Below are 14,051 nucleotides of genomic sequence, written 5' to 3'. Positions count from 1 at the left end.
TCATCAATTGTGTGCTACATCCACAGACAACCAGCATTCCATTGCATAACAGCTTTTGAGAGGCACAAAGCAAATGTCTATGGGAAGTCCAAGGGATTATTGACCAGAGGATAAGGAAAGCCTCCTAGATAAGAGCATTTGAGTAGGGCTATAAGGGATGTGTAGGAATTCAAGGATATATAAATGGAGGTATTGTATTTCAGACACAGGGAACAGCATGAGTTAAAGGTGCTGAGGTGGAAGAGTGTAAAATTTAAATTAATATCCAATAACTTTCAAGTATTATATTTTATAAGATTTATTAATAATCACTTGAAGTAGAAGAAATAAAAGGACAAAAGTAAAAGCTAGCTTTCCCAGCCTCGATCAGGGGAAAAGAACGAGAGGGCGGAGCTACACAGAATTTATATCCTCTCTACATTAGGATGTAACAGGAGAAGGAACATGGAAAGCTGGGATTTAGAGTCCTGGGGAGCAAATCCTAATTACACAATCCCCCCGTGATTCCATTGGAAAATGAGCATGTAGAAATCTCACAGATTTACATGCCTACATTCCCCAATGAATTGGTACACATAACCAACTTATATATATAAAGATCTTTAACTAGAGGTACATACAATTTTGTACTTTCTAAGGGGAAATTATAGTAATTTGGGGATAAGAGGGAAATAAAAGAGAGAACAAAACCAATGTTAGGTGCATTGACAAAAAAAAGCCAATTAGGGGGCAGTTCCCTTTGGCATAAGAGTATACATTCAAAATAAATGTATTCAACCCCCCACAGTTAAATTTCACCACATCCCAAAGTTCATTCTGTTTTTTTTGGTACAGTGTGTAGTTTCTGCAGGCATCTTCATGGCACTTTCTCCTAGCAGTTCACTTTCTTGATTTGGAGAGGCAGCAAGTTTCTTATCCTAAAATTACTCTCAAATAAGAAAAGTTTTTACAAATCTAGAGTTTTATGATAGTAATATAAGAATCTGATCTGTTAAGTGGGAAGATGGGCAGAGAGGGGTGGTCTGGATCAGAGTCAAAGAGGAGAGGACAATAAGGTAAAGGTCTTGAATGCATGACATTCAAAATATACTTGCTGATGGGTAAGAAGGCCTTGAAGATTTTTGAGCAGAGGAATAACATCTACATAAAATTTTCTGGCAATGATACAAAAGATGGATTAGAATTAGGACAGAGTTGATACTATAAAAGATTTAGATTATTGCCATTCTTTTTTAAAAACTTGTACCTTCTGTCTTAGTATCAGTTCAAAGAAAGAAGAACAGCAAGGGCCAAGTAATAGGTGGTTAGGTGACTTGCCCAGGGTCACACAGCTAAGAAGTATCTGAGTCCAGACTTAAGCCCAGGACCTCCTGACTCCAGGCCTGGCTCTCAATCCATTGTGCTACCTAGCTTCCCCATATTGCCTTAGTCCTGTGTTGGCATAGCTGGAGCACAGGTGCTGGGGCAGCATGGGGAAGCTGCCCCATTCCCCCTTCAGCTGCCCAATGTCAGCACTTCCCCCCCTTTGCTATATGGGTTGATGCTGGGGTCTCACTGGCAGCTTGAAGGGGCAGTTTGGGCATGTGATCTCAAAAAGGTTCACCAACATTGTCCTAATCTAAGCAGATGGTAATGAGGCCCTGTATTAGGGCAGTAGTCATGGGAATAGACAGGTAGGCTTGGAATTCTCTGAAGGCTAAGAATGGGAGGTGGTCAGATTGCTCTGGTGTGAGTAGGGGGCAAGTGAGACCCTGGGTGGTCAGGGGGTGCACTTGGGGGATGAGTCCTATCAGCACTGCAGGCTGAGATGGAGGACGAGTCTGGGAGATTTCATGTGGAGATGCCACTAGCTAGAAATCCTCCTGGGAGGACCAATTATTTGTTTTTGTGCCCTTTAACCTGAATGTCAGAAAAGCAGCTGAATGACATTTATTTAGGGGGAGGAATAATTGAACGGAGAAGCATGTTGCCTCCACTACCATTATCCAATCTAACAAAAACAACAGCTAGTATTTCTAAAGCCTCTGCTGGGTGCCAGAGAACTGTGCTAAGCACTTAGCTACCATTATCTTATTGGATCCTTACAGCCACCCTGGGAGGTAAGTGCTATTGTTATCCCTGTTTTAGATCAGGAAAGGAAAGCAGACAGAAGGTGAAGTGACTAAGGGTCATGCTGCTAGGAAATGTCTGAATGTGGATTTGAACTCTGGTATTTCTGACTCTTCCACCTTGATACAATTTAAAGCTGGCCTGTTAGTGTTCCAGTCAGCAGCCCTGGGTGTATTCCTTGATATCTGGTCACTTTCCTCTATAAGGGGAGGCAAACATTGGCAGAACCAGTACATACTGGTCATCGTCTAGCTCTACCTGGGCCTGGCCTATACTTTCTAATTTGATTCTCACAACCAGCATTCCACTCACAGGGTTCTTATGAGAATCAGGCGAAAAAATGTATGTAAAAAGCTTTGTAAATCTTAAGAGTTATACATAAGGGCCAGCCATCATATGATTATGATAATATTCTTCATATGCCCATTTTACAGATGAGGAAATTGAATATCATAGAAGTGAAGTGACTTGTCCAAGGTCACACAGAGTCTTGACAGAAATGCCTCGACCTCAAGCCTTCTAACTCCTTTTTCCTGCTCTGTACCACCCCTTGACAAGGCCTTGAATGTCTGAGGCACCCATGTGCTGTGAGAGGTCAGAGGAAGTCGAGACCCAGTATCCCCTACTTCCTTGGGGGTCTACATTTGGAGATTGTGGGGGGACAAGGGAACCACCGCTAGTCCCAAACATCTCATCTGTTCAGGGTCTCCAAAGGCCAGGAATGGGGGAGAGGGGGCACTTCATGAATTTAACGGGAGTGGTCATCCTGGAGGGTCTCCTGGGGGCCTCCTGGATGGGTGTGAACGGGAGAGGAAATGGGACATGCCAGGCCATTCACGTGCATGCTGGTGGAATAAAAAGGACAAAAGCAAATGAACAAGAGAGGAGAGAGCACTGCCGTGATGTGCTGCATCCCCCAGTGCCCCAGTCAGACAACACGCCTTTATCGATGTCGGGACTTATTGACAATGTGACTTTATTGACACTGTGACTAAGAAACAAAACGACTCCAACAATCCAGCCACAAAAAGCGATGGCTTCTCTGTGGCTTCACGCTGGGTGCCTAGCAAAGGGCTGGGGCCTGGGGGAGCCATCAAAGGAACATGTACTGCTGGGGCTCAGCCTGGTTAGGGGCTGAAATTGCTTTGGAGATCCCCAGCTGCACCTGCCAGCATGAGGGTGCTCGATGGCCAAGGAGGGGCTTAGACGTCCATGCCAGAGGGGCCTTCTCACCCAGGGCCTTGGAATCTCAAACCAAAATTCATTTTCATTTATTTGAATTTAGGCCAGACCTAGACCCACTTCTGAAACCATAGGGCCAGTCCTGCACCCCAATACACCGTCTCAGGTTTGTGCTTTGGTGATAGATGAGGAGGTGAAAAATTCACCAGCCTTGCCCTCTCCAGCTAGACTGGCCTTCTGAAAATCAAGCCACCTCTCTAACGTGGAGCCTGCAGTATCACCCCACTGCGCCCCTGAGGCTTCAGAACCGTTTGCCCAGTGTTCAAAGCCCTCCCAACAATGGCTCCCAGCCCGCTCCAGCTTCATCTCTCACTGTCCACCTCCGGGTTCTGTGCGCTGGCCACGCTTGATCACTAACCATTCCTTGAACATAGTTCATGGTTTCTCCCTTGGTACGTTCTCTTACTGCATTTTCTATGTCCTAAAGTGTCCTCCCTCCTCATCCGTCTCTGCCTGTTGAACACTATCCAAGCTGGCTACTCCTTCCACTCCTGCTGGTCTCTTATAACACTGTACTGTGCTCAGCTGTGCAATTGTCTTTTCTAAAAATAAGCTCCCTAAGGGCAAGGATTATATTGCTTCATATAATATATCCTTTTTTTTTTTTAACCTGCACTTTTCATTTTGGAACCAAGCCACTGCCTACCCCCTCTGACCAGATCACTGTAGAGTGACTCATCTGCTCCTTACCTTCAGGAAGCTCCCAATCTTAAGTGCTGGGAGATAAAGCCTGCCTTGTCGGGAGGAAGGAGATAATTCAACTCTTGAAGAGCATCTAAATGAAGGGGTGGGGAGAGCAATAAGAAATGACATGAGATGATTATGTTAATTATTAAACTGAGTTGACTAATAATAGTATTTTTTGTTGTTCAGTCATTTCAGTTATATCCAACTCTTTGAGACCCATTTTGGGGGTTTTACTGGAGTGATTAGCCATTTCCTTCTCCAGCTCATTTTACAGATGAGAAAACTGAGGCAAACAGGGTTAAATGACTTGTCTAAGGTCACACAACAAGTGTCTGAGGCTGGATTTGAACTCAGGAAGATGTCTTCCTGACTTCTGGCCTGACACTGATAAAAGCTAACATTTATATGGAGTTTACTATGTGCCAGACACAGTGCTAAGTATTTTACAATTATTATCTCATTTGATCCTCACAACAATCTCGGGAGGTAGATTTTATTTACCATTTTACAGATGAGGAAATAGAGGCAAACAAATTAAGTGACTTGCTCAGGGTCCCACAGCTAGGAAGCATCTGAGGCTGGATTTGAATTCAAGTCTTCCTGACTCTAGACCTGGCACTCTATATTCACTATCCTACTTCTAAGTACCTAGCATGAATATGATGGTAGTAAAGGCAGATAAAAGCAAGCCAAGAGGCTACTAGAATTAATGGAAAAACTTCCTTCCCCAGACAGGGGAAGAGTGATCTGGGTACATCAGGACTAGGCAGGCTGGGACTAGAGTGGAAATATATACTACTATAAAAACTTTTTTATACTAGCAAGACAATAGCAATTCCAACAAAAACAATGAAAACATGGACTAAAATCATAATTTCAATTTAGTGTTGTTGACTAAGCACCTACTATGCACAGTGGGACACCCTGACAACACAAAGACAAAAATAAAATGGGAACTGTCAAGGAAAGTAAATCCTTTGAGGGAGATTTGAGGGGCAGGGCAGCACCCTGCATATTCACAGATTATTGCACCCCGACTAGTTTCAGGGACAGAACATTAAGCACTGGTGGAAAGGGGAAAGGCTCTGGAAAGGTGGTGGCACCTGAACCTTGAAAGAATTTGGGATATTAAGGAGCAGAGATGGAGAGCTTCAAAGCCCAAACCAAGGAGCTCCTTGCTTTCCTTAACTTCCTTGTGTCTTTATTTCTTTGTATCCTTCATCTTTGTCCATTTTCACAGGGTTCTAATTTTTCATTATCTTAGAGACGGTAGAGAGCCATTGAAGCTTTTTGAGCAAGGCAATGAAGTGACCAGCCTGGTGCTTCAGGAAAAATAAACTGGTGACAGTGTGGAAGATGGATTGGAGATGAGAGACACTGGAAACTGAGGCACCTAGGTGGCACAGTGGATGGAATGCTGGGCCTGGAGTCAGGAAGACAAATTCAAGTCTGGTCTTAGACACTGAACAGTCGTGTGACCCTGAGCAAGTCACTTAACCTGAATGTCAGAAATTTGTCTCAATTTGTCTCAATTTCCTCATCTGTAAGCCTCTGCAGTTCTTTGCCAAGAAAACTCCAAATGGGGTCACACTATGACTGAACAATAGGTGAGAAGTGATGACAACTTAATCTTAAGTGATGATCATTTGAATGGAGAGAAGAGAATGGAAGTGAGAGATGTTGTGGAGGTGGCCACTGATTGAGTATAGGGGAAGGAAGGGAAGATGACTCTGATGGATGCAAACCTGCGTCACTAGAAGGATGCTGGTGCCATTAATGGCAATAGGAAAGTCTGGAGGAGGATGGGCTTGGGGGGAAGGCTGGTTCCATTGTCCTGTTGAATTTTAGGGGTCTATGGAACATTCAGGTGTCAATATCCAGCTGGGAGTTGGTGATGCAAGAGAAGAGATAAGGGCGGGATTTATAGATTTTGGAGTAGGTTTGTAGATTTTTTTTTCCCACAGAGAAATAATAATACTTGGGATCAGATCATACTTTCAAGAATGACTAAATGATGAAAAGCATTTATTTAGTACTTTTGTTGTTGCTGAGAGGTGTCAAACTCTTTGTCGGGGTTTTCTTGGCAAAGACAGCTGAGTGGTTTGCCATTTCCTTTTGCAGTTCATTTTGTAGATGAGGAAACTAAGGCAAACAGGGGTAAGTGACTTGCCTAGGGCCACATAGCTTTTAAGTGTCTGAGACCTAATTTGAGCTCAGGAAGATGAGTTTTCTTGACCTCAGGTCAGGCACTCAAACCACTGGACCACAAAGTCGCCTCTGATTAAGTACTACCATGTGCTAAATATAGTGGTGTCACCAGTGGATAAAGTGCCAGGCCTGAAGTCAGGAAGATGTGAGTTCAAATTTGACCTCAGATACTTACTAGTTGTGTGACCCTGGACAAATCACTTAACTTTTGTTTGCCTTAATTCACTGGAGAAGGAAATGGCAAACCATTCTAGTATTTTTGCCAAGAAAACCTGCTGGATGGTATTGGTGTACTGTGGTCAATGGGGTCACAAAGAATGACTAAACAACAAAACATGCTAAATACTATGTTCCAAGAATGAGTGAATGAATGAATGAATGAATGAAAAGCATTTAAGTGCTGTGTCAAGTTCTATGTTCCAAGAATGAATGAAAAGTATTTATTAAGTGCTATGTGCTAAGTCCTGTGTTCCAAGAATGAATGAAGAGCATTTATTAAGTGCTATGTGCAAATCACTATGTTCCAAGAAAGAATGAAAAGCATTTTGGTGCTTCCTACATGTGGAGTACTGTGATCAGTGCTGGGGACACAAATATAAAAATGAGACAGTCCTTGCCCTTAAGTTTCTATTCTAATGGGAAAGAGTGGTAGATAAGAAAGGGAGTTTGGCTTGGAAATCCAAAACACAGTGAGGATACAGTACAATAACATACCTCTCCCAGAGATAGGAGGTAACAGTCATTTGATTACAGTTCTCAGAGAAAGAGGAGCACAAGGCAAGGGGAAGGGCCTGAGGATATTTTAGTATCCAAAGGAAAACTCCCCTTCTGACCCACCCACCTTGAATTTTATCCTTCTGTTCCTTTACAGTTTGATGGGTATGGAGTGAGTAGTTTTAATTTGGCTGAATCGGGGCACTAGAATGAATGCTGGATTTGAGTCAGGAAACCTAGGTACAAATCGTGGCTATCATTTGTTATCTGTGTAACCTTAAGGAAATTAAATTCTCTGGTCTTCAGTTTCCTCTTCAGTAAAGTGTGAGGGTTGAACTCATTGAATTCCAACATCTATTTGGCTATAAATCTTTGATGTGTGAATGTTCTAGGAGAGAAAAAAGTCCTTCACAGTAACCTAAAGTTGGGTACTTCTCCCTTTCTCTACCCAGGCTGGATTTCTCTAGATATAATAGCTAGTAGTCCATAAGGTGGGTTTGAGAATCACTGAAGGCTCCATCCTCCATTCTCAGGATATCTTACTTTGGGTAGAGCCTCCTAGGTTGGACATTGTTTTCAAGGTGTCATCACTTCAAAGACTGGGTATGGTACAAAGAATCTGGGATTGGTGGGGATGGCAATGGTGGTGGTGTGGGGAGTACTGGGTATTGTGGTACAAAGTTATAGGGCTGAGAGGAAGATTAATATCCTTCTAGTGACCAGGTTCATCCCCTCAAAGTTATCCTCGACTCTTCTCCTTCCCTAACTTCCCATATCCAATCAATCCGAGCTCTCTTGAAGCTTGACATACTTTCATTCTTTCTTTGGAAGCTTCACATGTTTCCTTTTTGGCATTGTTATCCTCTTCTGAGTTCTTATTTTGGTCTTCTCTGACACAATTGTCTACAGTCAGAGGCTTGTTTTTTTTTTTTTGGTGGTTGTTCTTTTGCTCACTTTGCTAGTTGTTTATTTTTCCATGACTGTATCTGACTGTTGAAGTTCTTTTTGCCTTGGGTAGAAAATACACTGCTCCAAGCTTGCAGAGTACTCTTCTTTGATACTTGGAGCAGGACCGGCTGCCCTTGTTCTCACTGTGTGTCTGTCAAGGAGGTTGCTCTGCTGGCTTACTGTAGGGAGGTTTGCAGCTACTTTGTCCTGTTACATTCAGCATCCCATGCTACTGGTTCCCCTGTCCATTCCATCAGGAACTGGGCTGCTTCCCTGCCCCTGCCAAGTGGCCTGGGCTGGGCAGGTTTCCTGCTTTAGGTTCTTTGGCCTCAGACAAATAGGCATGAGTGGGTTCCTTCACAGTAGTTCCAGTTCTCTCTCTGTGCTCCCTTGCAGTCCCAAGGCTCACCACCTGAGAGTTTGTAGGTTTCCTGCCTTCTCTACCTGGGTTGGTTGGCTCCAGCTGAATTCTTGTTTTGCAGCTTCTTTACCTTATGGCAGAGTTGTGGGCTGCTCCAAGATCTGCTTGGTTCTGGAAAATGCCATGCTGCCAGGGCTACTCTCTCTTCTTACCCTTTGTTTTGAAGCAATTTATTTTCTTTTTTATTGTGTGGAAGGATTGGGGAGCACAGCATGCTTTACTCCAACATCTTAACTCCCCAGTGCAACCAATCCCAGCTCCAAACACTAGCTGTGACACCCTGAGGTAGGGACTTCCCTTCTCTAACCTTCAGAGCCCTTATCTTTACAGTGGACATAATTGTGGTGTAGATAAAGAGAATCCTTTCCCTTTTTTCTTACTATTTTGATAACTGGATGGTTTTCCTTTGTAACCCTCGTTTTTTTTTTTAATTTTATGCATTTAAAATAACATTTTTCTGAGGTGTCCATGGCTTTTGCCCAAGTTGTTCAGCCTGCCAAATGGGTCCATGACCAAAAAAATATTAAGCATATAGAGCAGTGATGGTGAACCTATGGAGTGCCAAAGATGCACTTGGCTGCCCCCCCCCCCCCATCCCTCCTCCTCAGAATTCATTACTAGAAAGGCAGAGGGGCTCGGGGTAGGGGGAACTGCTCCCTTCTCCCTCTCCACAGTGCCAGACGATACTTTTTCACATCACCTGCCTCTCTGCCAGAGCACTTCCTCCCTCCCCTGTGTGGGGTGAAAGGAGGGGCAGGGTGGGCCCAGCACTCAGTAGGAGGGGGGGTGCCACCTCTAAAATGTTTGCCATCACTGGTATAGAGCTAAGGGTCAACTAGGTGGCTCAGTGGATTGAGAATCAGGCCCAGAGACAGGAGGTCCTCGATTCAAACCCGAACTCAGACACTTCCTAGCTGTGTGACCCTGGGCAAGTCATTTAACCCTCTTTGCCTAGCCCTTACCACTCTTCCGCCTTGGAACCAATATATAGAATTTGATTCTAAGGCAAAAAGTATGGGTTTAAAATAAAAAGAGAGTATAGAGCTCGCCCCAGAGCGGGAGAGACACAAGAGTTCCTCTTTCTGGGCAAATCCCAATGTCTCGAGCTCTATAAAGTATATAAAGGTGCTGAACTGCGCTGGGAGAGGGCGTTCCCCACCCTCCCCGATTTAAAGCAATTCAACACCCATTTTACTAAGCGTTTACCGAGTGCTCAGCACAGATGGCATTAACTAGCCCCACGAACATACAAACAAAAAGCCTATAGTGCCATCTGGTGGTCTCTGAGGCAATGGCATGTTCAATTCTGGGGTGCAGACTGGCGGGCTGTAGGGGTCGCGGCGCCCTCAGTCCGATGGCTGGTACTTTGTCGCCACCTGGTGCATTCGCGGAGGAATTCTCTGATGCTGATGCCGAAAGGGAGGACGCCGGCCGCAGAGGCGGGGGAGGGAGGGCAGAATGGGCTAGGACCCCCCTCCCGCCTCCAAGCTCCTCCCTCGGGTACACGCCACGCCCACGCTCGGACCTCAGTTTGCCCTCCTCAATGCAGAGAAGGTACCTAGAGTGGAGGTGGAGAAGATGAAATTATCTTCCACTTCAGCTCTGTAGCAGCTCCCGAACTTTCCCGACGTGGCTTCCCGCTGGTGGGCGTGGTTCCGCGAAAGCCCCGCCCCAGCTAGCGCGCCGCTGCTCTGCCGTGCGCGCGCCCGCCTCGTCACTCAGCCATCTTGATTTTCCCGTCGTGAGAGGTCCCTGGCGGCGGGAGGAGGCGGAGGTGAGGGCTGGCCGAGGGGTAGGGGGTACCGGAGAGGGCGGGCACTTTTATAGAGCCCTCTTCCCTTCAGCGGGAGGCTAAGAGGTTCCGGCCGAGAACGGCACCTGGCCAGAAGCGCTTAAACATTCCAGGGCGGTGAAAGTGGCCTCAGAATCGGAGACACTTTGAGATCCCCCAGGTGGGCGGGGAGAAAGTACGTTTAGAGATCCCAAGGGCCCCAGCCGGGTGATGGGTTTAAGGTCCTGGCAGCACCCCTCGTACTTTTATGGGTAGCGGTGGTGGAGAAGGGAAGAGCGCGGCTAATCCGCAGATAGGTACGGGGTGGGAGCAGGAGCAGGGGTCGTGAAGTCATGCCTCCCTGCCCCCACCCCGGCAGTCTCGTCTCTTCTGACACGTGGAGGCGTCGACACCCAGGGGACCGGAGATCCTGACTACGGGTTTCTCTGTTGAAGGCTCTTAAGGCGAAATGGCACTTGAGATCGGCCTTAACCGATGGGAAAGACTTAAGACATGGGCAGGGAACGGGTGAAAAGATAAGGTTTGGTGGTAAAGCACCAGCAATAAAGGGGAAACGGCGTGAGCAAAGGCTTGGCTGAGAGTGCGGGATGTACTGAACTTGCTGGGAACCTAGGACCATAGGTTTAGAGATCTGGAAAGGACCCCAGCCACAACTTCATTGTCTAGCACGGTGGTTGGAGCCCTGACTCCCGAGGCAGGAAGTCCTGAGCTCAAATCCTGGCCTCAGACACTTACTTAACTGTGTGACTCTGAGCAGGTCATTTCTCCTTTGCCTTGTATTTCTCATCTGTAAAATGGGGATAATAATAGCACTCACTTTACAGGGTTGTTGTGAAGATGAAATCAAATAAACTAATTTATAAAGCTCCTGGCACATAGTAGGATGCTTAAAAAGTGCTTCATTTCCTTCCCCTTTTACAGATGTAGAAACTGAGGATACATAGAAGGGTTAAGTGACTTTCCTAGGGTCACAGAGATGACAGGTGACATGGCTCTGGTTCTAACCTAGGCCCTCTGAATCCAGATCCAGTTTGTGTTGGATTTGAGGAGGTTGAATGAGGCTAGAAAGTAGGCTTCAGAATGAAGGCCTTAATAGTCAATTGTGTACAGAGATAATTAGTCCTTACTTTTTTTTATAGGTAGAGGCAGAAAGTAAATTGAAAAGGGAGGGAAATTGAGGCAAATTAAGTGGTTCAGTAGATAGAGTGTTACACCTGGGGTCAGGAGAACTTAGGTTCAAATGTGGCCTCAGAGACTTCCTAGCAGTGTAACCCTGGGTAAGTCACTTAACCACAATTGCCTACCCCATACCCTAGAGTGTTACTAAGTTAGAAAGTAAGGGCTTAAAAAAGGGGAGGGGGCGTCAAAATATACATGATAAGTATTTTAGTAGCTTTTACAGAAGCAAAGTCACTTTATTCATTTAGAAATGATTGTTTTGGTAATAGTCCACCTTTCTTATTTTGTTTTTTATATCACCAACATTCCCAGTATTTCCTCTCTCCCTCAAAGAGAGCAGCCTTTTACAACAAAAAAATAAAAAAGGAAGAAAGGCTCACAAACCCAACTCACATGTTAAAAAGAAAATTGACATTGTGTTCAACATTTTACTTCCATCTTTCCTGAGATCTTTGCAAAGGGGAAAGGTACCTTCTTGGATCTTTCTGTGGGGCTAAGCTGGGTCAGTAGCTCATATTTCTATTTGGCTTTCAAGTTTCCAAAAAGTACTATGCTAACTTCAGCCCCATGAGATTGGTTTACAGATGAAGAAACTGAGGCAAAGGCAGATTAAAGTGTCTTCCCCTATGGTCACATACCTAGTGACTTCCTCATAAAATTATGTTGGGGGGCAGCTAGGTGGCACTGTGGATGGAGAGCCAGGCCTGGAGTCAAGAGGATCTGGTTTTAGACACTAGCTGTGTGACCTTGGGCAAGTCACTTAGCCCCAATTGCCTAGTTCTTACTACTTTTCTACCTTGGAACCAATAGTAGTATCAGTTGTAAGACAGAAAGTAAGGGTTTTTAAAAAATAAAGTATTTCCTCTGGTTTTATTTAATAATAACTAACATTTATATATTTTTGTAAGGTTTGTGGAATGTTTTACATATATTATCCTAATTGATCCTTACAGCATCTTCTGAGATAGATGCTGTAATTATCTTTATTTTACAGATGAGGAAACTAAAACCCAGACAGGTTGAATGACTTTACCAGGGTCATATAGTTAAGTTAGCCAGGATTTGAACCCAAGACTCCATGACACCCAAGTTCAATGCTCTTTTGAACCATGGTGTCTCTAAAGTTAGTTTTAAGCACTCCTGCTTGTAATTCTTTAGGCACTGGGGGAATTGTCCATTTCAAGCTCTAGAGAAGGCAGTGTCACCCTTTGTGAGCCCTTCATTTTAAAAAAATTATTTTTATTTTTTCAGCCCTTATCTTTTGTCTTGGAATCAGTATTGTGTATTGGTTCCAAAGCAGAAGAGTGGTAAGAGCTAGGCAATGGGGGTTGTGACTTGCCCTGGGTCATACAGTTAGAAAATATCTGAGGGTAGATTTGAACCCAGGATCTCTTATCTCTGGGCCTGGCTCTCAATCCACTGAGCCACCTAACTGCCCCAAGCCCTGCATCTCAAGATTTTAAGAGCTTTGGCTTAAAGTCAGTTGACTTTTCCTTTAGGAATATATCAGGATTAGGGGAAGACATTGTCCCTTTCCTCAAGGATACCCAGTTCTTGAAGGCTCCTAATTTGAGGGTACTTTATGCCCCCTTTGTGATACAGGGGTACCTTGGGTTTGGATTTTGGGTCCTATGAACTCACTTCTCCCTCTTTAGGCACAGTGAAGATTCCTGGACCAGCTATGGAGAATTACCAGAAGGCAAGTTCTGTAGAGAAACCACTGGCTCCTCCAGTGCCAGGACTGCCTCCAGACACCTTAGAAATGCGAGTCCGGGATGGCAGCAAGATCCGCAACCTCCTGGGCTTTGCATTGGGCCGGCTAGAAAGTGAATCTACTCGGCGAATAGTGTTCACTGGTGCAGGACGTGCCACGGGCAAAGCTGTGACCTGTGCTGAGATTCTGAAGCGCCGGCTGCCTGGCCTGCACCAGCTCACCAAACTGCACTTCCAGCAGACAGAGGATGCCTGGGTCCCTGTTGTGCCTGAGGCTGGTCTGGACCCACTTACTGTACGACGACATGTGCCAGCTGTGTGGCTTCTGCTCAGCAAGGACCCTCTGGATCCTAATGAGGGTGGCTACCAGCCTCCAGGTGCACCTCCTGGTCTGGGACAGCCTTTGCCCCGAACCCCTCCACATACCCCTCAGCCCAAGAGGCGAGGCCCCCGGGCCTCAGGGCATTGGCAAGGAAGTGGAGGTGGGAGCCGAGGAGAGACCTCCAGGAGACCCTGACCCCTGAGTGGAAAGGGGCCAGGAGCAGATTCAGGAACAGACATGTTGGTGACTGCTCTGAGGCTTTCTGTGTTTGCTTGATCAAAGGAATTCTCCACCCTTTCTCCTTCTTCTCCTCCCTGAAAAGTATTACCACTGGTTTTATCAACTGCTCGAAGCTATTAAATCCCTTGGATTGGGAATAGAAGGTTGTTTTCCCCAGGAAAGCAAGTGAAGAATTGGGAATAAAAGTTCTACTTACTCCATTTATGAAACCCTTCTCTGTGCCCAGCTCTGTGTGTATCTGTGTGTACAGCACAAGGTGCTCCCCTTATTCCTTACCCCTTAAGGAGACAAAAGTCACACAGGAAACCCTGTGGAACTGTATGATAAGAGTTAGCTGGGCTAGAACTCTGAATGGTGTCCAGGTGGTTAGAACTTGAAGGAGGAAACAAGACTTGAATTGAACCTTGAAGATAGTAGGAGAGCTTCAGGAGGCATTTTAGGTGGGTCAGAGATGCACAGATAAAAATAAATGGAAC

At 45.4% G+C, this 14,051-nt stretch overlaps 1 protein-coding gene across 5 annotated transcripts; it reads left to right on the top strand.

Moving 5' to 3' along the window:
- Positions 1–9,929: 9,929 nt before the first annotated feature.
- Positions 9,930–13,784, top strand: RPP25L (ribonuclease P/MRP subunit p25 like). 5 transcript variants are annotated; one of them, XM_056806001.1, is made up of 2 exons: positions 9,930–11,767; positions 12,956–13,784. In XM_056806001.1, the coding sequence occupies exon 2, from the start codon at positions 12,982–12,984 to the stop codon at positions 13,528–13,530; it is 549 nt and encodes a 182-aa protein (XP_056661979.1). In that variant the 5' UTR covers positions 9,930–11,767; positions 12,956–12,981; the 3' UTR covers positions 13,531–13,784. The 5 variants fall into 5 exon arrangements, with proteins under 5 accessions (XP_056661979.1, XP_007498917.1, XP_056661978.1 ...); XM_007498855.2 differs by having other exon boundaries at positions 9,947–10,103; XM_056806000.1 differs by having other exon boundaries at positions 10,073–11,398.
- The last annotated feature ends 267 nt before the right edge of the window (positions 13,785–14,051 follow it).

This window comes from Monodelphis domestica, chromosome 7 (assembly GCF_027887165.1).
Source record: "Monodelphis domestica isolate mMonDom1 chromosome 7, mMonDom1.pri, whole genome shotgun sequence".
NCBI classification, from domain to species: domain Eukaryota; kingdom Metazoa; phylum Chordata; class Mammalia; order Didelphimorphia; family Didelphidae; genus Monodelphis; species Monodelphis domestica.
The sequence above is the reverse complement of the archived record's forward strand: the minus strand, read 5'-3'. Positions and strand labels throughout refer to the sequence as shown.